At 46.6% G+C, this 27,001-nt stretch overlaps 1 protein-coding gene across 5 annotated transcripts in view; it reads right to left on the bottom strand.

Annotated features, from left to right (window-relative positions):
- PIEZO1 (piezo type mechanosensitive ion channel component 1 (Er blood group)) overlaps positions 1-27,001 on the bottom strand; it is a 960,480-nt gene that overhangs the window by 626,417 nt on the left and 307,062 nt on the right. For all 5 annotated transcript variants that reach the window (XM_069635852.1, XM_069635881.1, XM_069635891.1 and 2 more), the window contains exon 3: positions 21,258-21,353. In XM_069635852.1, coding sequence (XP_069491953.1) covers positions 21,258-21,353 — 96 coding nt within the window. The remainder of the gene's footprint in view (positions 1-21,257; positions 21,354-27,001) is intronic.

The raw sequence follows: 27,001 nt of genomic DNA, 5'->3' as shown, positions 1-27,001 counted from the left end.
CATCTGCCAGCAGGATGGAGGGATGCACAGTTCTGTGCAACCTGGCTCATGGGTGCCTTCTGTTAAGGGCAGCCGTTAGTCTTTGAACCATTTGGATTCCATCAGGTGGTTTACATGAATTCACAGGTTACCCTGAAACTGCCATGTTGGCAAGGAACTTTACAGAGATTCGCAATGTAGACATGTGTGAATTACACTTTTTGGACCGGGGCATCTGGAAAGTGAGGCCAAGTTAGCAGGGCTCACTTTCAGGAAGATGGACACAATGTTGTATGGCAAAAATAAAAATAAAACCTCAGGTTTACACACCTGAACAGATTGCATTCTCTCACAGATGCGCATAAATGTGCCCAAGAAAATCATGAGGCCCGTCCCAAAAATATATGCCAAAGCTGCCACAGCAAAGCGCATTTTCATGCGCAGTGTTGCCACATTTGCATTCAATGTTACTCTCCTTCCCCATTACGCCAGAGGTTTTGGGGTATATCGTGGTAATAGCTAGGCCTAACTGGGCCCCAGATCCTCACTGCGTTTTGTAGGCGAGGCAGGGGGCTCTTAATCAATTCCATACAATCAAAGCCTCAATTTGCCTTTTATTGCATATCGCCCACAAACAGATGACTTTTTAAAAGCTGCTTTCAGACCGCACCAAACTGCCAGAGTTCCCTGGTCAGCGCAGCTCTTAATAGGCAACCACAAATGCAATAAGAAAGGTCTAGGGTCACATTATTCCCTAAACCCATGCTGCGCAACAGATCCATTCAGGGCAAGGTGGTGAGGAGGCCGGTGGGAGCAAACACAGTGATTTTGTAGCACTCGATCGCTTCCAACGAGGCATCTTGGCGCTAGACAGAAGGTGAACAAGATATGCTACATGAAGCTGTGTGGCTAAAAGGAAGAGGCATAAACGGTTGTAAAATAAAGATCCAGGGAAGAGGGTGGAATGAGAAAACACAATATGGACCTGGCAATAAAGACATCCAACAGATGAGGTGTCCATCAATACCCGAATATAACGAATGGGGCCCCCTTTAGAGGTAAACCCCAGAGAGCAGAAAGAGGTAAAACCTCCAAACGTGAAGGAGTCCGATACTGTGTTATGTGGCGGATCAGAAGAAGGACGTGGTAAAGACATTTTACCTGTGAGGTTTAAAGTAAAAGAAGGCTTAACTTTCTGTATGACTGTTAAGATGGATTTCTGAACTCTGTCCTGGAGGGGCAGAGGTTCAGAAGGCCAGCCTAGTTTCTTGGAACAGGGTAACCTCTGGACAAGCCAGACCAATCAGGGTAGAGATCGCGGCGGTCAAGACTAGATCTCAAGAGGGGTGAGGGTGACTGGAAGCCTGCAATGAGCACACAAAGCAAGGACACTTACAAATTACTCCAAACAGGTGTTATATTAAAAATATATACACATTTATTGCAAGGCCTTTGTAACATTGAACATAGCGAGAAATCACAATAAAACTCAAGTAAACCAACACATACCAAACCAATACAATATATATACAAATACAAACGAGTCTAACGAGTTAGACGCACGAAATGTGTAGACCACCTAGATGGGGAGGAAAACAGGCAGTGCGAATAATAATTAGACCCAGTCCGCCTTCAGAGGCACCTAACTAAAAGGAAGTCCAAGCCCTACAAAGAGTGGAGCTTTGTGCTCAAAAGTACCTGCACACGCTGGTGCCAACGGGCAAAAAGGGGAGTCTCTTCGAGGGAATCAGGCAGTTTAGTTCGATGAACGATTGAAGATGAACAGAGCTCTGCGACTCAAGCGCAGCCTCCACTGGGGGCAGAAGCAGAGCGCGAGTACGGAAAGGCGTGCTGTTAGACACAGCGGGGAAAAGCTATGGGCTCCTGCAGGAGGGCGACCAGTTCTTAACGATGCTACTCACTGGTTCCCGATGCAAGCAGACCCAGGCTTCTCTGCGTCAGTTTCCGTGCTGGCAGGTTCAGATACAAGCAGGGGACGTCTCGGTGTCGTGTAGATTCCGCAGCAGCAGAAGTTGAGTTGAGGATGTCCCAAATGCAGTGAACATGCACAGTTTATTACCACAGCAGGGCAACGGAGCGGCCGGGTGTATTTCAGCCAAATGTACACTACTCACTTCAGACCTGGGAATGCCAAGTGTACGAATCGTGTGAGAGTGACAAGGACTTGTAATAAAACACAACCTGACGGCGGTTACAGAGCAAGACTCCTGGGTAGGCTGGTCAGTCTGCTGGATGGCCCAGAGGCACTTCCGAAGGCTTACGTGCAGGAGATGGTGAACATGCCGAGAATAGTTGTTTCCACTATTCCAAGGGTCAAAGTACCAGTAAGGCCTTCTCGTTCGATCCGAGGTAGAAAGGGTTTCACAAAGTGACAGCAGTGCAGAGGAGCAGTCCTTCAGCGGGTCACCAACAATTCCTTTGTTCAGCCTTGTGGTTGCAGGATACTTGGCTCCTGTATTCCTTTTGTTCGTGAGAACTCAGGAGATCGACCTGGTAGTGGCGTTTCCAGCCCCCTCTTATCCACGGTTCCCTTCGCGCCAAAACGGAGGGGACCCAATGGGAGATCCGCTCATAAAACACTCACACCATATGTGGACCTATCAAGGACCAAGGGGGTCCCAGGCATTCACACCACCCTAGACTCTCTGGCGCCCAGGATGTGTATTGGGACCAGACATCCCAGCCCCCATCCTGGAGGCACACACAAGGCCTGTAGAAGCCTGCAAAAGCATCTGTGTTTCGCGGGAAAGTACATGCCCAAATAAGGAAGGCCCCGGGGCGGCTCGACCTGGGGGAGGTGAAGGGGGCAAGACGGTCAGCGGACAGGACAAAGAGCCTTGTGGTCTGGCCATTTTGGGAGCCAGGCCACCATTTTGGGCTAAGCGTGAGAAACGCGCTTAAAATGCCAAAAGGAGCTCAAAAACACAAGAAACGATCGCTGCCACCAATCCCGTCCGTGATTCACTTGCACCGTTCATTTACAATCCAAAGAGAGTATCTAGGGCCTGTAGAAGACTAGAGACCCAAGAGAGCAGTAACTTAGCTTACAGTGCCCTCTTGTGCCATGTTGCGAGAAAAGGTGCAACATGATAAAGAAACTACGGAAAACAACGTTTCCCGGTACTGACTGTCTTAGGGGCATGTCAGTTTCCCCGTAAGAATGGAGCGAAAGCCCAGAGGAGTGCAGCAGAAGGCTTCACTTCTCTGGCAAAGTCTAGATCATGGTGAAAACAACAGCAAAATGTTTAGGGGTTGCCACATGGAAGGAAAATTAACCACAATTAAGAAATCTTTCCTAACAATGACCATGGGGTGTTCCCTACCTATTTCACTTCGGTGCTCGTCAGTCAGTGTAAATGTCCAAAACAAGTGTGCCCACTATCCAAATTTAACCTATCTGACCCTGCCACTAATAGAACTAAGATCAGGACAATGACTGCCTTCTCCCGATTACTGTGTTCTGCACAAGGATTCCTTTTTGATGCTTCTGTTACACTCAGTAGACCAAATGCAAATAGTATTTAGTTAAGTTGTGTAGCTCACTTAGGGGACTGGAAGTTTCCTTTTTCTCTTTCCATCTTAGTTTGATTCATATTTGTTCTCTCTCTCTCTCTCTCTCTCTCTCTATTGTAGGGCTCCGGGTCCCCTTATATATTGTTCTCCTCTCGTATGCTTTGAATACTCAAATTCCAATTATAATTCACCCTTTCCCACAGTGCTCCCTCATGTGTGAGTTTTGCTCCCAAGTGTCTTTTCCTCTTATATTCTCTTTTTTACCTTTGGGATATGGGTTGTCTTTTCCCTTTTCCCAACATAAGAGGTTTCCGAATTTTCTCCCCTCCCACTTGGTAGGATTTGTGTTTCTTCCTATTTCATTAACACAATTCTGGTTTCTTACCTAATTTCCAAATCCCTTCACACTAATACTGGGACGATTTTCGTTTGCTTTACATTGAGTCCATCTTGCCCTTCTGGTATTCCTGTTCCCCATATTACCTTCTGTGTTCAGGGGCAACAGTGCTAGTAGCTTCTGGACATCATATTCACTTTGTAGCTCTGTGGCTCACTTTCCGTGCATCTCTTTCTTCTGTGCCCCGCTCTCATCTGCTAAACGTCACTGGTGCTGTGACTCGGATCAGGAGTGAGTTCCTCCTGCTGGTTTTGTTGTATGGGTGGACAGCCCAGCACGACTACTTCATGGTCACACCACCATACTTGGATTTCCTTCACTTTGACATGCTGGTCCCCTAGCGTTTCTCGCTCCGCATCAGAGTTGCACTGGCATATGCGGGCTCCGCATTCCACGACAGTCCCGCCTTCATCCATTCTCTGATGTACAGGGGACTTCCCCCGATTCTCTCGGCCCTCTCACGCTCTTTCTTTGGCATATCGCCCCTTATTAGCCTCCTTGGCACAGTACATTGGAGAGTATGATTTAAAGGGATATCATCTGTTTCTTGTTGCCGATATTGGTTCAATTTATCGTCATAAAACTGATAACACAATGGTGTTGTAGAGGAGCAGGTGGACACCTTCTCCCTGGTCTCTGCCCCCTTAGCACCATCCCATTGGATTGCAGACTTACAGCCACAATTGAGAACCCTGTGCATGAATCCTTGCAATATTCCTCTACCACGTCGAGTATATGAGAAATGACAACCATTTAGAGTGTACCCACAAGCGGAGATAGGGGATGAATGCTACCAAGAAGGAAGCCCCTTCTTGGTTGCCGAGCTGTCGGAATGCAGCCATGAATAGAATGGATGTACGTTAAAACAAAGTTTGACAGCAAAAGAATGTCATAAAGAAGATATAAGAACCTATGTTGAGAAACATGTACCCAATAATACGGTAATCATGAACACAAAGAATAATGAATTGACTCACTGGTCAAAACTGTAAATGGCCGTAATGCAAGGTAGAAAGAACACATTTGTGATCACTGCCCCGCCCATAGTTCCGCAGACAAAAATGTTGACCTGCAATTAGGGCAAGGCACAGTGATCAGATAGATCACTTCTGCCTGTCTGCTCCGGCCCGCAATCTGAACGCCCTCAACCCCCACTTACCTTTACTATGGTGCACTCCTGTGTGCGCCGCAGACATCATTGGACCCCTGCGGCATCAGCTCCTCCCACTCAAGTGGGGCGGTGCTGACGCCGCAGTCTCTTTTTTTCAATCTTATCCCCGCTTACAGTAATGGTAAGCGGAAGACACCCCTGACTCCCGTTACTGTGTCCAAGGAGAGCGAGAGACACTGCAGCAACCCCTGCTTTGCTTTGGTGCAGAAATGGGGTGGGGGGGGGGTAAATCAGGATGTTTGTATGGTGCTCATGCGCAGTTTTAGTAATGTCACCACAATCGTGGCGACATTATGGCCCTTTTTTCACTGTTCCTTTTAAAAATTTTGACCATACCTTTTTGTGAAGACAGCGTCCGACAACCCCCTCTAACTTTCCCTCTCCTTTCAACTACAGTGCTTCGAAGCAGCCGAAGTTTGGTGCTAAGCGCTATATAGAAATCCTGCATAGGTTTTCATTCATACACACAGTGAAAGTTTAGATCAGTAGCAGTGGGATAGACGTATCTCAAAGAGAAAACGCCACATATGCCCTTTTCTGATGCTCAAAATATGACTGCGTCCAAGTAAACACTGAACGTCAAAGTTAGCACTGTTGTCTTAAACTTTGCAAAGTCAATTTCAATGCAGTCCCTTCAGTTTTTCATTGTAGGACTGCACATGCGATTTGCATCACACATTACCAATGAAGTGCATGCCTCTATTTAACAAGAGATTATGAGCAGGAGGCTAATTGCCCTACAGGACAGTTCAGAGATCTCAAGCTGCTCCACGGCACGTACTGACATTTAGGCTGGACTCATTTTGCATTCTGGTACTTGTAGTCCAGTATTCATAATGGGAAAATAGCTCTACAAGTGTTGTGCAACAAACTAGTGTGGCAAGAGGTCACAAGTTGGGATGCAAAGATCATCCCAAACCTAACTAAGGATACATTTAAATATTTGTTTCTTCACATTCCTGAGACACACTTGTGGATAAGACTGAAGAATAGAGAAACTGATGGCACCAGCGCTTTACGTCGTTTCTACTTGACAATTTTGTGTATTGTAAACACATCAGGAAATCTAAGAAACTAGAGTTTGTACAGTATGCACTAGACCTGCAAGCCGCTGGTCTCTGGTTCTAAGCAAGGTTATAATTATAAGTAGAAAGTCCTCAGGGCTATTCGGCAGCAACACCGATTGGGGTAACAATAAGTCATTCCTCAATCGAGGGATTACATTTGGGAGTTCCCCACATCATTTCTCTGATGGGGTAAACATCAATGCATGCCAAACAGGATGATTAATCTCGGGAGCGCAACTGACAATTAGCTCACATGACAGAAGGGCAACACAATAAGGAAGTGAGACCAGATACTAGCATATCAAGGTTTTCAAGATCTCGCTGGAATCCATTTAGATCTGTCGCCTGGCCTTCTCTGTAGAAATTAGAAAAACATGTTTCTCTTTCCTTCCCTCGCCAGCAGATGGCACGCACGAGAGGAGGCACAGGTGACAAACAGAACCAATGTTACGAGAATGCAACTATAGGTACAAGAGGACTGGAAATAAGCAGAGCCAGGTGAGACACCGAAAATCGGGGAGACGATGTATGGACAGAGGGTTTATTATCACAGGATAGGGGGTGAGTGGAGGGAGGGAAAGGAGTGCCATCAACTGTTGGACTGGATGGGCAGGGAGCAGCTGGTCCCACTAGGACACGTAAGTTATAGCAAGAGCATAGAGGAGGCTCACAAGATGAGAGAGGAATGGTTCAGCGAGGAGAGGTACCCGGATCAGAATGGAACAAGGAATGAGAGAGGACAACACCCACAAATGACCAAGGATCTGAAGAGGGAAAGAGAGGCACTGAAAAAGGGAGACTGGTATAAGCATACATCAAGAACGTGGAATGAATTCAGCGTTCAGCGTTCATGGGGATCTGCTTTGAAACATTGACCAGCGTCAATTTCCTACTTGTGATACTCAATATATTGACCTCGGGTGGGGGGGGGGGTGAAGAATGGACAAACTCTTGTCGCTATGCTATGCCACTATGGCCCCAACATATGCAAATATTTTCATGTTTAGATTCGAAACAGATTTTGTGCTGAACCACCAGGTATGGCAGAAATATTTGCTATACTGGGGACGTTTCATCGACAATATTTTCGTTATATGGAGAGGTCCTAGAAAAACACTGAATGCGTTTTGGGATTATTTAAATCTGATTAATGATCGCAATAAATTGATCATGGATGCAGGAGCTCCAGCCATACATTTTGTAGACGTCCTTATTCCCCAAGGCGATGCCTTATGCACCACCATATACCACAAGCCAACGGACAGAAAAAAACGTCTTGCACAGATTGAGCTGTCATCCACCTAGCCTCATCAAAAACTTGCCGTATAGTCAATGATTAAGGGTACGCAGTGATGCTACGGAGTGTGAATTCGAATTAGATACTATGTCTGAAAAATGTGTAAAGAGCTTATCATAAAAGGGACGTTACTCCATTGAACGGCAAAGTGAAGTTTATCATTAGAGAGCGAACACTGACATTGCGTGTACAATGCAAAAGTCCTGATTTAACTTCTATGTCTACATATTCTGTGCAAAGCAATCAGACCAGGAGGATTAACAAACACTAGAACATCATTTTAGCGGACGACAGGTTGTGCAGTCTTTTTCCTGACCCTATCACATTCACGTACAAACGTGGTAATAACCGGAGGAACATGTTAGTTAAATGTTAGGTAACATTTTGTAGGGTGCAACTGGTGTGGGACTTTACAAGACTTATCTGCTTGGTGTTAGTGACCCAATTTCTAACATAAGCCTGTACTACACAAGTCGGTAGAGTGGCTGAGGAGTCAGGCTGATCTTAGAAGGGGTACTGTGAGCTGTATAGCAGTACAATGAAATCAGTAGAGACAAGTAGACAAGTAAACACACACTTTAAAAGTTATATTAAAATTATTTATTTATATGAACACAGAGCACTATGTTATGCATCAATAGTAACATCAAGCAGAATTTCAGAATCAAGTTATTCAAGTAGCAATAATGCAGGTAAGTACATGTTTTTGTACTAAAAACGTTTCCAGCACATGGAGTGACATCAGTTAAGGTCAGTAGTAGAACTTATGGTTCACCATACAATATTGAGTTTGGAGCGAAAAGGTGTTTGAGTAGGATATAACACTGTAACACTAGTCTTTTCTCCCAGAGGGATGTAGGCACTCTTTTATCCCAGCAATAATAGTGTAAAACAATTCAAACCTGTAAGGGAACAAGCACTGCCAAAGCCAGTATGATTCAGAAGGGATGCCTTTAGGGAGCCAATTTAGCCAAAGTCCATCAGACAGGCTAGTTCTGATTCAATCTTCTTAGAAAAAGTTTGTTGAACAGTCAGGAGTTCATTGAAGAAGAATCCAGGAACTCAAGTGAGCCTACCTGAGGTGCACAAGCTGTTAGGCCTGCACAAGTGAATTGCAGTAATTCAGAAACGATAGAAAGGAGCACACCACAAGCTTGGAAGAGCCAAGTTGAGTTAAAGGTGGTTAAACCCAGAGCCACATAGTACCTTAGAATTGAAGCAGATGTTTCAGCTGGCTTCCTTCTTGATGCAGCGAGGCAGACACTTTTTCCTGGACCTTGGACGTGGTGACGAAAGAAAGGAAGTCTGGTGGGCTTCTGTGGCAGCACTCTCGAGAGGGACTCTGTAGCAATGGATTCCACTCGTTTCAGTGGCTTTGTGGTTTTGGCGCCTTTTTCTCAGTGCCAAAGAAGAACAAATAGCTCTGGTCCCTCAGTCCTGGAATCTTGTGAGGGGACTCTGGACAAAGAATTCCTGCTTCTGGAGATCCTTGAAGATGCCCACAAAGTGTTGCCCGAATTCGTTATCGGAAGACATTGCACTCATCGGTGGTCCAGTTACCCAGGGTAATGGGAAATTGCAGCCCAGGAAAGTCACAGCAACTCAGGGGTTGGCCCAAAATGAAGCAGGTCTTGAAACTAGTTGGTCCCACCAACCTAAAATAGGAAGTTGTCCTTGGCGGGACTTCCCTGTCGATGGGAAAACGAGTCATCACATCTGCAAGGCTTCACCTATGCTTTCATGGTCCTAGAAGGTGCTGTTAGCATCCCTCTGTGTCTTCTTCAGATTTAAGTTTCCAGTGGTCGACTCTACCTGTAGTCCCAAAACTGTTGCCTTATATGCGAAATCCCATTCATTCACAGTACTAAGCTGTCAATCACACAGGGGCGGGTGGTCGTGCTCTAGGACGGTCACCCGCCCAGTTGGAACTGGTTTTGGCCAGGCATCCCTACAAAGGCCAGTGAAGTTTCAGGCTCCTCCCTCACTTCCTGTCTTCTCAGACACACTGGAGCCTGGGTGGGCTTCAGGGCAGAAGCCTGCCAAAGACAAAACACACAATGGACTCAAACCTGATCTAAACGACAGAGTAAATGCCCAGAAGGAACTAACAAATCACAAAAAGGCGAAAAAAGAAGAGAGGGGCCATTGTGTTAAAATGGTCACTCATCGGTGCTGTACTGAAGCTGAGAAATAAGCCTGCAGATATATTGCACGAAAGGATGTAAAAAGAAACCATTGCCACCAGGCATTCAAGTTAGTTAGTGTAACAAATTGTTACATGAGAATTGGGATAAGGAGTTACTATGTAACCCCCAAGCACTCCACAGAAGGTGGTGTGTGCTGGGCCCACAAAAGGGAAACGTTAATTAAGACAAATGTTGTCCTACTACTCTTGGGAATTGTAGTTCACACAAGAAAATGTATTTAAACATTTATATGAGTCCAAGGGACTCCTCAGTGGTACTGCACAAAAGGTGTTGTGTGTCACTATATAAAAAGCAGATGGAATTTAACAGACTCCATTAAAACATAAGTAACACAAAATCTTTGTCAGAGGGAAAATGAACGAGTGGTTGTCGAAAAGGGCCACTCACTCAGGAGTTATAAAATCAAAAAAGTTCCCAGATTCCAGCAAAGGACTGGGAGCCCCCAAGGTTAAAGGGAATTAGCACAGAAACTGAACATTCTCCAACATTAACACTAAAGGAAGATCAGGCACAGTACTTTCTAGCAAGGGTACTGGCACATACCCATGTTTACATTGCTGTAAATTTTAACGATGTGATTAAGGGGAACACGATTCACCATGTGAGGAATGGTGCTAAGATTGTATTTAAAGACTTTGCGACTTGTTATACTGCTAGTATAATATACGCTATAAAGTGTTGTTGGGGATTATACTACGTTGATCAGTTGAAAAGAACAGCTAAAGTAAGATGGAAAGAACACGGTTCTAACATTTGTACTGTCAATGTGCATTCCCCAGTGGCCCGGCACTTCAAAGAACATCGACATCAAGTGGCACAGATTCGTTTTCACATCTTTGAGGTAGTATGTGGTAACCTGCATGAAGACTTGGGCAGTAAACTCAACCAGAGGCATTCTGGATCCACCGTCTCGACACAGTGGCACCTGCCGGAATGAAAGAGGAAATGGACTGAACATGTTTTATCTAATGTTTTTATCTGACTTGTTTTGGAAGTTGTGGATGGATTCCATCATAGATTGTGAAACACTTTCGAACACCCGTTATAAAGGGTTGTGCACACTGCATCAGATTGTGAGTTCCTCAAATTCTAGATATCTATCAGAGATTTATTATCATTTGAAATGTCCAAGTTAATATACTGTTTTTACTTTTAGATGTGAACCACATCCTAATTTGCAGGTTACGTTCAGTATTGTACTGAAAGGTTTTTGGAGATAAATCACTAGGATGGATACCCATGACAATTATATGAACATTTGGCTTCTTGAGAACAAAGTACTCCGTGATTATTTACATGCGATTAGTGCTAAAGGGTCCTTTCATTAGTACTGGAACAAGCATTTAACATTTTTACACGGCCCGTCCTATGTGTAGATAGCCCAAAAAGCGTTACACTGTTTTACGTTTATTTCCTTGGATCTAGGAGGGTTTATGCACATATTAGTAAGTTATGGTATGTTCTACTACCTTTTTTAGCTTTATTTGTACTTGTGTCACTTTCTAATTTCTAATTTCCTGTACTGTTGTCAATCTCAGTGCACATGTCTTGTGATTCTGGCATAGTCCTTACTTTAACGCTGCCCTTTCTTACAATTAGTAGACCTTTAAGCGAGAAGAAATTTAGACTTTTTTTTTACTCCACCTCTACTTATATTCTCAGATTACTGGTGAGACGATTATCTGGTGAGCACAGTGGTCTTTTTGCAAACTTTGGCTTTCCCTCGTGTATTGAGTAGGTGGATTTTCCTTTTTTCTAACATGTGGGACTTTTTCTTTATTAGCTTTGTGGTTAGCACAGTAACTACTTACCTTCCAGTAAATCAGATTTTTGGTTTTCAATAAGGATCTCTTATTTTCAATATACGTTTTGAATATATATATACTTTAGGTGTTTTTATGCGTGGGGTTATGTAGTGAAGCGCTATCTACTAATTGGTAATATCAGGAAGCTCATAGGACGGTTGCACACTGACCTGGCATTGGCGGGTCTTTTTTTCTAAACACCCGATTCATCCACTAGTTGACGTGCCATACGTGACTGGTCTCCATGACCACCGATGCGACGCAGTTCTAGATTCGTATATATGTTAACGCTGGCAAGTATTCAATTTGTTGCAGCTGGTTTATGAGGGACAGCGGTGCTTGCCATCTGCTATCTGTAAGTAGCACACATTGAGCATTCATAAAACCTTGAGAGAGCACATCTATATAACTCGGCTTTAGCCCTGTTTTTGGACTTTGGCTATCCCAAACAGGACTGCAGACACTTTCAGCGCTGTGTCCAATGAACTTACTGTTTGCAACCTTGAGTGCTGGATGCATGGGCTTTTACTTCTGTGAGTGTTTCCGGCAGGTGTTGGCTGCCTCTATGTTCTACTTTTTTTAAGGGGCTTATTGATTTGCCCTCATGTTTCAGACGTTTCTTCCAATAAGGGTTTTGGTTGGGTTTTCCAGAACTCTGCCCTGAGTTTTCTACCCGGTCAGGTTGGACACCTCTTTTGTGAACAGGTGAGCTCCCTTGCCTAGCAGTGGTATTCACAGTCATGTCTACTTTGTTGATCTTGGGCCACATTCTTTGGGGGTAGCTGAACTTTCACTAGTCTTTCAGTAACGCTTACGGTCCTTTCTGTGCATTTGTCTTTGGGTTTCATTTTCTGGGGAACGATATTCTTTGCGGATTCCTCGCACATGCTTTGGTGAGGTACGTTTAGTTGGTTTTCTTTCACCATTGATTTTGACCTCCCAACCCTTAGGGTTAGGAATGGTTTATTCAGGTCCATTTAGATTGGTTGTATTTCACTATGAGGCGTAGGAATGACGCTTTACGTACATCTACTCAGTTTTGATTGTCTATGTATGGCTTCCATGCTATATGTTTTTAAGTGCAGATTGGCCCTTAAGAAGGATCAGCATGATACGAACATGCATTAGCCTTTCTGTTTCTTCCTCTTATGTATTGGATTTATTTTATATTAAAAACACACCGAGCATTGTACAACTCTATTGTAATTAGTGTGAACATGAAGCTTTTGAGTGTTTAACTGTGTGACCTGTATCACAGACCAAGTGTGATCACACCATGTTATAGCCATCTAGCTAGAATTTGTTCACGTTAAACTCGTGTGCTAATCATTCTCCGCCGCGAATAGCATGTGGGCGAGTAATCCATTGGCTGCCTACATCTGTGACTCATGGGCAGGAGATTGTATGGATGCTTGGAGGATTAACAGAGCCTCGCTTTTGCGATATGGCCAAGTTGGCAGTGAGGAAGAGGATGGGTTGACAAGGAAGTCTATGCACCGTACTGCCAATATACCCAAAGGATCTGCTGCCTGTAGACGCTGGAGAAGAGTCGGGATCTACAAGGCATCGGCGCGGCTTGCGATTGATTTACTTTCCGCGGGAGATGTACGGGTTCCACTGGGTTGAGCACTCACTGCTTTTGACTGGGAAACGCTTTGTAAATCAGACACTTAGGTTTTAAGACAGGCAGCTATACTGGGCAGCCCAACCAAGAGGATACGGCGTGCAATCCCCACAACCCTGAAGAGCAGACATTTCTTTTCCTAACAGCCATATGCCATGAACAAGGATACGAAGGCGGTTTTCGATTGTCTCCATAGCAGAAAGACAACTTGTGGTACTTCGATTCACTTGTGGAGATCCAAGCCGTTTAGAGTTGTACCACACCCATCCCTTTTGGAGGAAGTTGTGAAGTGGATGTTCCCCAACTTGTCGTTGATGCGACCCTACTTTCATTCCTAAACTGAACTTCAACAGTGGTCTGTCCTTTGCAGGCTACGATTTTAGCACTACTAAACCGGCCATCACAGCCTTCTGAAACGCCCACTGAGCTTTGGCTTAAAGGTATGGGAAAATGGTACGCGTCAGTTACGTTCAAGTATGAATGTGAATACGGGGGAGATATAAGTTTGATTTCGGCATTATGGGATGCACCCTTATGACAAGGAGTGCTTTAAAAAAAAAGACAGCAACTAGGGTTAGAAACTTCCTACCGTCCTTGATTTTACGAGACGATCGACAAACACTAAAGCAGACGAAGGCCTATAGAGTGCGTAGAACGGTGGTTGCGTCTCCTTCAAAGATCGCGCCATTTTGGTTCTCATGCCGGGCTGCAGAAATTAACCACACACGGTATTCAAGTGGTCAAGTCTTTATAGTGGAAATAACCAAGATTGCATTGGCTGTCCAGGAAGTTGTGGCCTACAGTTTTGTAAAATCTGAAGAAAATGAAGCCGTCCTTCGCCATCTTTTGAGAACCGAAAAAGTCCGAAATAATCATCGGCAGGTGAGTGCTTGCGGCCCCCGACCTCCATTTTGCCCTGCTGACCCCCCTTCCCACCGCATCCCTCCCCGAGCGTGTCCCTGCTCCCTCCCGCCTCCCAACCCGCCCACCGCCCGTGATTGGTTACTGGGCTTCTGGGCCCAGGGTCTAGCGACCCGCGCTGCAGGCGCCCACTGCCTCCTAAAAAATCATCGGCAGGTGAGTGCTTGCAGCCCCCGACCTCCATTTTGCCCTGCAGACCCCCCCTTCCCACCGCATCCCGCATCCCTCCCCGAGCGTGTCCCTGCTCCCTCCCGCCTCCCAACCCGCCCACCGCCGGTGATTGTTACTGGGCTTCCGGGCCCAGGGTCTAGCGACCCCCGCTGCAGGCGCCCACTGCCTCCTAAAAAATCATCGCAGGTGAGTGCTTGCAGCCCCCGACCTCCATTTTGCCCTGCAGACCCCCCCTTCCCACCGCATCCCGCATCCCTCCCCGAGCGTGTCCCTGCTCCCTCCCGCCTCCCAACCCGCCAACCGCCCGTGATTGGTTACTGGGCTTCCGGGCCCAGGGTCTAGCGACCCGCGCTGCAGGCGCCCACTGCCTTTCACCAACCAAAGGCCGCCTCTCCTCCTCTCCCAGCACCATTCTCATTGGTCCCTCCAGCCTTTATCACCGGTCCCCCCAGGGCAGCCCTCTGCCCGGCAGCCCCCAGCGGCTAAGGGCCCCGAGGCCAAGGGTGACTCCAACAGAGGCGACTCCAGGAAGTGTCAGCAGGTGTCTGCAGGGGAAGCCACCCCAGTGACCAGCCGTCAACCAGCGACTACAAGGACCAGTAAGGTAGGAGAGCCGGGGTTGGGAGAGGTACAGCTTTACACCAGATACCTAACCTCGTTGCCCCAAACTGCATTTGATAGAAGGGCCGCCGTGCCCATATTGCATTGTCTTTTCTCCAAACTGCATTGATAGAAGGGCCGCTGTGCCCAAATTGCATTGTCTGTTCTCTAAACTGCACTGATAGAAGGGCCGCCGTGCCCAAATTGCATTGTCTGTTCTCCAAACTGCACTGATAGGCCACTCCCACACTGTACAGGTGTCTCAAACTTAGCAGGGCCGCCGTGCCCAAAGTGTATTATCTGTTCTCCAAACTGCACTGATAGGCCACTCCCACACTGTACAGGTGTCTCAAACCTAGCAGGGCCGCCGTGCCCAAATTGCATTGTCTGTTCTCCAAACTGCATTGATAGGCCTCTCTCCCACTATACAGGTGTCTCTCAAACGTAGCAGATAGAAGGGCCGCCGTGCCCAAATTGCATTGTCTGTGCTCCAAACTGCACTGATAGGCCACTCCCACACTATACAGGTGTCTCTCAAACGTAGCAGATAGAAGGCCGCCTTGCCCAAATTGCATTGTCTGTTCTCCAAGCTGCATTGATGGGCCTCTCTCCCACTATACAGGTGTCTCTCAAACTTAGCAGATAGAAGGGCCGCCGTGCCCAGGTTGCATTGCCTGTTCTCCAAACTGCACGGATGGGCTTTTCTCCCACTATACAGGTGTCGCAAAGTTAGCAGGGCCTCCGTGCCCAAATTGCATTGTTTGTTCTCCAAACTGCATTGATAGGCCTCTCTCCCTCTATACAGTTGTCTCAAATTTAGCTGGGCCGCCTTGCCCAAAGTGTATTGTCTGTTCTCCAAACTGCACTGATAGGCCTCTCCCACACTGTACAGGTGTCTCAAACCTAGCAGGGCCGCCATGCCCAAATTGCATGGTCTGTTCTCCAAACTGCACTGATAGGCTTTTCTCCCACTATACAGGTGTCTCAAACTTAGCAGGGCCACCGTGCCCAAATTGCATTGTCTGTTCTCCAAACTGCACGGATAGGCTTTTCTCCCACTATACAGGTGTCTCAAACTTAGCAGGGCCACCATGCCCAAATTACATTGTCTGTCCCCCAAACTGCATTGATAGGCCTCTCTCCCTCTATACAGTTGTCTCAAATTTAGCTGGGCCGCCGTGCCCAAAGTGTATTGTCTGTTCTCCAAACTGCACTGATAGGCCACTCCCACACTATACAGGTGTCTCAAACCTAGCAGGGCCGCCGTGCCCAAACTGCATTGTCTGTTGTCCAGACTGCTTTGACAGGCCTCTCTCCCACTATACAGGTGTCTCAAAACTAGCAGGGCCGCCGTGCCCAAATTTGCATTGTCGCTAAGGGAGACGGAGACTAAAGAGAGCCACTGTTAGAACCCAACTATATAACTATTCAACCCTTAACTCCACCCTTACACCCCGACCAAGACAACAACTAGACTAAAACAACTCGGATTCGTACAATGCCGCGCAAACGACCCACCCAGAGGGAAAGAAGAGAAGAAAGAACACCCCGAAACTTCAACTAAGAACCGCAACAACAGAACACACCCCCCACAGACAGGTTCAAAGATCGGACCAACACTGAAAGAAGAGACAAATCCCTTTACCTAACTCCATACCTCACTGAGACCTACTCACCAGATCGAACCAACGCGACGCCAAAACCAACTACACTGAACAACCTACCAACATAACGAAGGACAAACCCCACCAGATACAACAAGCACACAACTGAAGCAATAACACCATACATCACCAAAGCAAGAAGAACCCCCAACCCACAACCATGTCCCCTGGAAGACGAACCAAATGAAAACAAAAACCCTAGGCTAAACCTAGAAGTACTACTCGAGATCGCCGACAACCTGAAACCTGCTCCTGAACAAGATCAGAAAACGACCCTAACAAAAAAAGGCAAACCAAGCTACACCTCTAAACTCCACTGCAATCTAATAAATGCAAGATCCATGTCAAAACACTCTACAGAGATCTTCGACCTACTCGACGACAACGGCATCGACATCCTCTTCATCACAGAAACTTGGCTGGACGACAACTACAAAATCACACTCCAAAGCTACCTTCCAGCAAACTTTAAATGCCTTCAAATAAACAGGAAAAACAAAAAAGGAGGAGGCATCGCAATAGCATTTAAAGAGCATCTGAAAATAAGAACAGACGAACCACTCAACATCCCCAACTGCGAGTCCATGGTCACACACCTAACAACTAGCCCAAAAACCAACATCACATTCATCCTGGTGTACAGACCTCCAATTTATGATGCATCCTTCGTCGACAACTTCATAGAAGCCATACCCAACATAGCCATCAACCACGAACACCTAATCATACTGGGGGATTTCAACATCTGGTTCGAAGACAGTCATGCCAACTCCCAAAACTCACTGATTGAACAACTCGCCACCATGAAACTACGACAACTAGTAAAAGGGGCAACTCACTCGGCAGGACACACCTTGGACGCAATATTCGCAGAGGAAAAACTCATCACCATGGCACCGCCGATACAAATACTGTGGAGTGACCATCTCATCATCCCATTCGTAATCACTCTGCCTACTCAAGTCTACATCCAACCTCCCAAACTCACAGCCACCACAAAAAGAAACTGGAAAGACATCAAAAAAGGCAACCTATTCGAACAACTGGAGTTAACCAAGCCCTCAACAACAGAACTAGACCTAGCTGACCTAGACGGGAAAGCGGAGCTACTACACAAATGGATTGCAGATACAATCGACAAGATGGCCCCAGAAAAACCATTCACACCATCAAAAAAAAGAGCAATGGCAAAATGGTTTACCCCACTACTAAGCACCATGAAAAAAGAAAACAAAAAGATGGAAACGGAATGGAGGAAAGATTACAATCCAGACAAAAAAACAATGTTCCAGAAGCACATTCGCGCATACAAGAAGGAAATTCAAAAGGCAAAGAGAAAGCATTATGATGACATAATCACAAATGCCACCAACACACAAAAAGAAATGTTCCGTATCATTAAAGAAATTAGAAACCCACCAGGCTGTGACAACACCCCAACCCCCTCGAAGAAACTATGCAACAACCTTGCAGACCACTTCAAAAAGAAAATCAATGACATCCGACAAACCATCCAACAGAGACCAACCAGCAGCGACTTACAACCAAACGAACCTAAATCAGAACCGCAGCACAAACTCAATAACTACCCTCAAATATCAGCAGAGGCATTCGCAATGCTGATAAAACACAGCAAGAAAGCGGGCTCACTGATGGATCCCTGCCCCCCGGACATCTACAAATCAATCCTCAGACAAGGAACACCAGCAGAATACTTCAGAAACTTCAGAACAGTACCAAGGATCTTCAAATCGGCTTACATCAAACCACTTCTGAAAAACACAAGCGGGGACGTAGATGACCTCTCCAACTACAGACCAATCTCCAATATTCCCTACCCAGCCAAACTCCTCGAAACCTACGTATACAAACTAACCCAAGAATACGTTGAAGAACACCACCTGCTAGACCAAGCTCAAGTCGGCTTCAGACCCACAAGAGGTACAGAAACAGCACTACTATCCATCTGGGATGGCCTAAAAACAAACGCAGACTCCAACACAACATCTGCCCCTATCCTGCTCGACCTCTCTGCAGCCTTTGACACAATTAGCCATGACACCCTAACCAAAAGACTAGAAGACATAGGCATAACAGACACAGCGCTACGCTGGACTAAATCATTCCTAGCAGACAGAACTGAAACCGTCTGGATCAAACCCTTCAAATCCACCCCACGAGTCAACGACTGTGGAGTACCACAAGGATCCTCACTATCTCCACTGTACTTCAACATCTACCAAACCCCAGTAATCAGAATCTTCAAGAAACACAACATCAAATGCTACAACTATGCAGACGACACTCAAATCATCTACAAGATCGAAGACACCCAAGCCGATCATTCAAACTTAACCGACTGTCTAAAAGAAGTCTTCAACTGGAATGCCAACAACCTGAAAATCAACCCATGAAAAACCGAAATCATGATCATATCCAAAGACCAAGAGAAGGAAACCACCATCCCGTGGCCAACGGAAATGGGATCTACACCATCACCATCTAAGGTAGTAAAAAATCTGGGAGTCCTGATGGACAACACCCTAACCTTAGAACCGCAAATAAAAGCAACAGTCAAGAAATGCTTCTTCCTCCTCCACACGGCAAGAAAAATACCTTTCCTCTCCTTCACACACAAAACACTCACCATCGTCGGCCTCATCATGTCAAGTATTGACTATGCAAACAGCCTCTACCTCGGTATACCGGAATACCTACTGAAGAAGCTACAACGGATCCAAAACACTGCAGCCAGACTACTCCTCAAACTATCCAGAAGAGACCACATCACCCCAGCCCTAAAAACACTACACTGGCTCCCAGTAAAACAGCGTATCATCTTCAGAACAATGTGCATAACGCACAGGGCAATCAGCGGACAAGGAGCAGAATTCCTACAAAATAAAAACAATCTACAAGCCAACGAGACCGCTCAGGTCAACCAACGAAATCCGACTCGAACAAAAACCTTACATCAAGAAGAAACTCGGAGGCACCGCTTTCTACCACTTAGCCGCGAAACCCTGGAACAACATCCCAAAAGTAATAAGGAACACCAAAGACCACCTTAAATTCAGAAAATTACTAAAAACCTGCCTCTTCAACACTCTTCAAAAACCTGCCTCTTCAAAACCGAAACAACAATAAGACAAACGACTCATCAAAAAAGGACATTGACAAACCCCTAGAACCGACAGAAGTACCCTGGGCACCAGTAGGGCTGACGCTGGACACAGGGGTCCACCCGCGAGACCCAGAGAAACGGATACAACTACTCCAGCCCACCCTTACCATCCCCCACCGCCCGTACAGCCACAACTAGGTTCCAGGAGGCTGTGGAACGGACAAGATACCACCAATCACCACACAACTGGGTGTATGGACACTAGCAGCGGCGCTAGTCATGTGGAGGGGGTGAGGAGCATGCAAGGTTATTAAGGGAGTGGGCGGAGGGGACAGCTAGATCCTCAAACGGCCTCGAATGGAAAAACGGGCATGTACCTCCTGAGGCTCAGGGTGTACAAGCATCCCGTCGGGTAAGATTACACGAGCCCAACCGGTTCAGTCCAGGATAGAGATGACTAACGAATACCATTAACAATTTCCTTCTCTGCATACACCTCTCAAACTCCAAACCAAACACAACCACAAACCTCTAGCACAGCAAACCGCACGAACTTCACTACACTGCAACAACAAAACAAAAAAAACACAGACTCGCACATCAGCACACGACGACTACCGACCGCATACACCCCAGGCCCAGCCGACGGAACCACCGGGCTGAGGCTGCCAACAGCACATCACTGCAATCTCGCACTTTTCCAGCCTCCACCCACTAACCCACCCTCCCCCCCTCTTTCAGAGCCGCCAGAGCGCCAGGGGACCACTCCGGTGGTGATAGTGCGCGGTACAAATGACCTTTAACATTAACATTAACCATGGAGCCGGTTATGAGATAGTGTAGCGCAACTTTGGGAATTCTTACATCATGAGGAGAATGGACTCTGGCCACAGTGCGAGCTTTAGAAAACATGCATGGGCTTCAATCGAAGAGTTACCAGCAGAGAAAGTTTCCCATGGGAAAGGTAAGGTGATGGGGAGTGGCACAGGAGGTAGAGTGATGGTGGATAGAGAGAAGTGGAAAGGACACAGAAAGGACAACTGAGAGAAAGGGGAGAACGAGGAATTAACAGAGAGGAGGGGATTCAAGACGTGGGGTGCATGAATAATGGACCGCTAGATAAAATGGAAGAAAGGAAGGAACCAATGTGACGTCGCCGTGCACTAGTCAGTTTGAGAAACAATGAAGGGGAGGAAGGTTAATGAGAAAAGAAGGGAGGGGGGAGAACATAGAGTAATACATAGAAGGATGTAAAACCAGAACAGATATGGGATGGAGAAAGAGAGGAGGCAATGAAGAATAGGCTATAACAGCAGGAGCAGTGGTAAAACACGGAAAGTGGACCACAGAAGGCACACTACAGTCTGACTACAAAGAGGAACGGGTGAGAGTAATCACACAAGACAGGGTGGGAAAGGAAGAGGGGATGCAGAAAGACATGCAGAAAACAGGGAAGGTCAAGGCCAGCAGGAGAAGAAACGAGAAGTGAATAAAGACAACAGAGTGTGGGGGGGGGGGGAATGAACTGATGGGAAGAGGATTGGCACAAGAAGCCGGGATGGGTCTCAACAAAGAATGTGACATCTCATTCCATTTCATTTCATTTGCTAGAAGACAGGCACACGCTTCAGTAAAAAAAAAAAAAACGATTTTTGCAATTAATGAAAATTCCAAGGAGGAGGAAAATGCGTTTTACCTTGAACGCTGCGCTTGCTGGGACCCAGGAACCAGGGGAGCAGCAGAAGGTAGAGCAGATACACGAGGGACAAGGCATTATACCGGAACAGGCAGGCTGCAGGGGGAGAAACAGGTCATCATTAACCAGGAAAGCATAAATCGGTGCATGAGACACAAGAATAGGCATTTCATAATGAGAATTCAGCCAGCGCAGGAGAAGCATCTGCGGATTTGCACATGGTTTGCCCGTTCTCCCCAAGTTCCAGGTGCCTACAGCACTCTGCAGAACAGGCCCCATAGAGGGCCATCTCAGAATAAGGCAGTGCGGGCGGTCGTGGGAGGGGGGGGATTGATCTTCCTCAATTAAGTTTCAAACTGGTCATACACCGCTCTGCATCCCTTCTGGGATGATCACTTTATTGGCCACTTCGTATTTTGGTTGCTACCCAGTCTCTGAACAGACCAACCTACCACCCCCTGCGACCTCCACAACATATTGTGCGCTTGCACAATGTACTATTTATGCAGTATCGTCTAAGGCTAGTTGACAAAAGCCCCGGCTAACAAGTTACAGGCCACAGCAAAGCATGATCACCATTTCACATTTTAAAAAAATTACACAAGGTGATGCTCGATTAGGAAATAGAAGAGAACTAATCATAGTAACTTTTCCATTTCCATGAGAGCCAATGCGCAGACGGGATAGGGATTTAGTAAGTTGAGGTAGGTCGGGAGGGGAGTTTTGGTAGTAAATGGGTGAGGTGAAGAGGGGAGACATGGGGGTGGGGAGGGTCGAAAGAGGACCCGGGAGGATAGCTCGGGAGCAACGTGCTCGCCTTGGAAGCAAGACGACATGGGGGAAACACAGGTTCGATCCCTGGGTCCGCGCTTAGAAACCTCTGGGTATTAAGCGCGTTATAAATAACCTATCATATATCATGGAACGAGGAGTGATGGATGACAAAAATGGCAGTCTCATTGCCATCCAACTTGACCAAAGGCTGGAATTGCAGGCCGATACCATGAGGTAAGACTCTTACTCAGAGCCCCCGGCTTTACTGGTATGACACCTAATGTCAAGGGCCGAGCGCTCAATGTGTTTTTATACCTGCACCGCTGTATCTGTAAAGCCACTGAACCATGGACATGGCTCACACTGCCATATGCATATTCTTCATCATTAATATCAGCATCAATCGTTTATTCAGAAGTAGATCCTTTGAGGCACCTCACATTCTCAGATTAATATCATTTTACAGCTTCGCTCAGGCAGTAACTTGAGCTTCCGGGCCATTGCGATCCGGTGTAGCCAGCAGGCAAGAGCTACAAAGCTTAAAGAACCTCTATGTGATAGTGTAATTAAGTCCACTCCGTGTTTTCAGCATAGCCACACAAAATTCCTTTGAATATATGGACTCTAAATGGGAGTGGTTTATTCAGATCTGCGGCTATCCTGAAAACCCCCAGCATTCTTGCTCTACAGGAAAGATTTGTAGAGCCATTCAAGAAGACGTTTCTCACTATTGTATGTTGCTTACCTGCTATGTACATCCATTATAAAAAAGGGCACAACTTGACAAGATCGCCCCCCCCCCAGAAATTAAGAACTAATTTGAGACTTCTCTTGTGCAAGACACCAGATGCATGGGTAGTCCAGTGGGCAAGTTAACTAAATGCCTTATTTTTACATCTAGAACTCTGCTGCTGCAGGGGCGTTGCTATATCTGGAAGATATCTTGGGCTACGCTGATGTCGGGACTCTGAGGACTCGGGGCTAGCAAGCCTTTTGGGTGTAACCCCTGAGCTTCTATCCAGGGCTGCAACCAAAGATCCAGGACTATAGCCCCCTCGGCTCCCCCCTAGCTAGGCATGTATCATGTTACAGTGGCTAAGGTCGCTCTGCATCCTCGTATAGGCTGCCTTGTGTCCGACTGTCATTTACAAAATAGTAGGAAACGCCCTAATGACTCAACAGCTCAAATCCAAACCAAACAAAATGTATAACTGCCCTTTTCATGACGACGTGACCATTTTCCGTGGCAGCCGGGTGAGGCAATATGAATTTTCATAGTATAAGGCATAAGCAAACAGCGCTGTGCTTACTCATACCGATACCAGTGTACACGGGACGTTTGCAGCGGCACAAGAACATTTGCAGGGCGCGGACACGTTTACCAGGATTTGCATATGTAGTGTAACACTAGTGCTCTATAAGCAAGAGCACATCTGAGTATTTGTGAGCACCTTTGGCAGCCAGCGCGACATATAAGATACCCAAACACAGGCCTCAATCATTCTGGGTGAAGGGCCATAACAAACACAGGCCTCAATCATTCTGGGTGAAGGGCCATAACAAACACAGGCCTCAATCATTCTGGTTGAAGGGCCATAACAAACACAGGCCTCAATCATTCTGGGTCAAGGGCCATAACAAACACAGACCTCAATCATTCTGGGTGAAGGGCCATAACAAACACAGGCCTCAATCATTCTGGGTGAAGGGCCATAACAAACACAGGCCTCAATCATTCTGGGTGAAGGGCCATAACAAACACAGGCCTCAATCATTCTGGGTGAAGGGCCATAACAAACACAGGCCTCAATCATTCTGGGTCAAGGGCCATAACAAACACAGGCCTCAATCATTCTGGGTCAAAGGCCATAAACACAGGCCTCAATCATTCTGGGTCAAGGGCCATAACAAACACAGACCTCAATCATTCTGGGTCAAGGGCCATAACAAACACAGGCCTCAATCATTCTGGGTAAAGGGCCATCACAAACACAGGCCTCAATCATTCTGGGTCAAGGGCCATAAACACAGGCCTCAATCATTCTGGGTCAAGGGCCATAACAAACACAGACCTCAATCATTCTGGGTCAAGGACCATAACAAACACAGGCCTCAATCATTCTGGGTCAAGGGCCATAACAAACACAGGCCTCAATCATTCTGGGTCAAGGGCCATAACAAACACAGGCCTCAATCATTCTGGGTCAAGGGCCATAACAAACACAGGCCTCAATCATTCTGGGTGAAGGGCCATAACAAACACAGGCCTCAATCATTCCGGGTGAAGGGCTATAACAAACACAGGCCTCAATCATTCCAGGTGAAGGGCTATAACAAACGCAGGCCTCAATCATTCTGGGTCAAGGGCCATAGTTTGGGACCAGACTCCAAGAAAAGCCGCCCCTATCGGTTCCTATGTAGATGTCCAGTAAGAAACACTCACAATGAGACATTTTGATAATGAACAGAGGGGATGAGCATCCTTGAAATCCCAGTCACCCGGGGTGTTCCACAAGACTCCATCCTGTCCCCGTTCATCTTCAAACTTTGCCTGCAACCTCTGGAGAACGCCTCGCCAACGCCAACATCTAGATACGCAAATATGCAGGTGACGCAGAGCCTTAGCTAAAGATAAATGACATCAACAACAGCCATTGACTCGAGCACGGTCTGTCCCTCATCCAAGCCGGTCTAGCACCTATCAGGAGCTCAAGACGAGAAAGTTGGAATTTATGATCCTAAGAATCCCTTTCAAGCATGTCGGAGTCAGCAATTGGCTGACTGACAAATCTCAGCGGATTCACGCCGCAACCCGGCGCAAAATCCGTCGGGCTTACAGTGGACTCAAAATCGACATTGCCAAGACGAATCATGCAACCTCATGCGTGCAAAGTCAAGCTTCTCACACCTGCCTCGAGTTTTAGAACGGTTGTTCTGCTCATCTATCACTTGAACAGTGTCAAAGTCTAGCTTGAAGGCGTCCTAGATGCTAGCCTGGCTCTTTTGAAAACTACAGTGGTAAACTACTTGAGTGAATCCATGATTGTGGATAGGCAAGGCGGAACACAATCAAAGATGACATGCAGCACTCCAGAAATGGGAGGGCACTGCCCTCAGTTGGGAAACTACAAATTGTAGGCCACCTTCATCTTGGAGCAGTGGTATTCAAACATTTTCATACCGAGCCCCCAGGCACCCTCGATGAAAAATATTGTTTCTGGTCCACCTTACATATGGGTTGGCCGCCCTGGGGGCACCACAGGATGTCCAGAGGGGCCCCAGACCTTTACATTTTCTGCAGATGGTCTACTGTTTATATTTTCTAATTTCCTAAAAAGCTGTCTGAACCTGGACGCTGTCAGTTTTAATATACGGCAGTGACGCAAAATGCTCCTGTTATCACTATATAAACACAAAATCCAGCAAACAAGGAAGTTGGGTTGTGCTCTTACACCAACACCAGAGACACTGAAGTCTCTATTGAAGGCGTCTGGGAGTTTGTAAGCCCCGGGAAGAATTTTAGGGGCCTAAAGGAGGTCTTTACTAAGCCTATTATTCCCCCAGCACAAGCACTGCTTAGTCTAACGTCAAATCAAGGTTTTTCACAGCAACAACCAGCTCTCTTTTTGGTAGCAAGGCTGAATGTCCAGACTGCAATTTGTAGGTGACACGTGGGTGGGCTCAGATGACAGTGTTGCACATAGATGGAACAAATAGCTAACCTTCAGTGGAACCATTATACAAATATCACTGTTCATTGTAACAAATAACTATACTTCCGCAATACTAATATAAACGTTTAGAGCCGAAACGCTGTACCCATTAGTAAAACTATAATAAAAGTAACAGGTACCTAACAGTGCCCTCTGTTCGATTTCCCTTAACAATATGGGCCCATGTAAATCTTTGATGAGTCAGTAGCTTATTATACCGCAGTCTGTGTTCCACGGTGGGCACTCGACATCGAGCCGGCTTGGTATCACATCAAGATGGGGGGAGCTTGAGGTCCACAGGCTATTAAAGGCTGTGCACTGATTCACAGTTAAAGAACATGCTGGGTGCCATTTATACAGTTCTCAAGGCCCTTGCTGGACTCTGCATTGATAATGCGTAACCCGAGCCAGTTGGCGCAAAACAATGCACGATTAGCTGCACAGAATTTTCGACAAGGCTTTTGGGTATGACCGCGTCAGTTTCTTCAACACTGTGGAAACTGAGGATTTCCAGTCAAACGGGATGGGTTGCTGCTCTGTGAAAGCAAGGCTTTCAAGTTAGAAGGTGCTAAATAGCACCCCATCTGAACCTATAGGATTACCATGGGAGAATGGGGTTTTCTTCGCCAGAGGACAGCGCACGATAAGACTAGGTCTGGCATGACCATGCTGTATACACCAGAAAGTGTAAGAGAATACCTTCTTTCGGTGGTGTAACGAGGCAGCCAGTCCCAACATTATGTAAGGGTCGGAACTTCATAGGCCTGGCGAGGTTTGCAGACCAACATCCCTTGAAGGGATCTCCCTCAGGGTAGCAGAGTTTGAGCGGGTGCCCAAGAAGAAAGGTCTTTAGCCGTTGCAACATCCAGAGACCGGCATCACCTCCATCCCACACTTCAGGAATGACCTGGAGACCCTTCTCTTCAAAGAGGAACATCTCACCAATCGATCACCACTCTGCTCTGTGCCAATTTCCCCTCTGGAGATCTCCCCTCCTTGCTCGTCCTATACATTCCGCCTCCTCTGCGACCCTGGTCTTCTCTACGTACAACGCTCTGTTGCTTCACAGCCGCCTTTGCGTTTTGTAAACACCATTCATACATAGCATAAGGACAGCTTCTTAAAGGCAACACCGCTAGATCAGAGCGCTGGATTGGACTCTAGCAAGAGTTCAGGCACGCGAGTCAACTCCGGGATAGAGGCTTGTGAGCAGAGGCCTAGTCTTGGCCCAAACTCAAGGGGCTGATGGTTCATCGT

This window comes from Ambystoma mexicanum, chromosome 1q (assembly GCF_040938575.1).
Source record: "Ambystoma mexicanum isolate Mex_15411 chromosome 1q, UKY_AmexF1_1, whole genome shotgun sequence".
NCBI lineage: Eukaryota > Metazoa > Chordata > Amphibia > Caudata > Ambystomatidae > Ambystoma > Ambystoma mexicanum.
The sequence above is the reverse complement of the archived record's forward strand: the minus strand, read 5'-3'. Positions and strand labels throughout refer to the sequence as shown.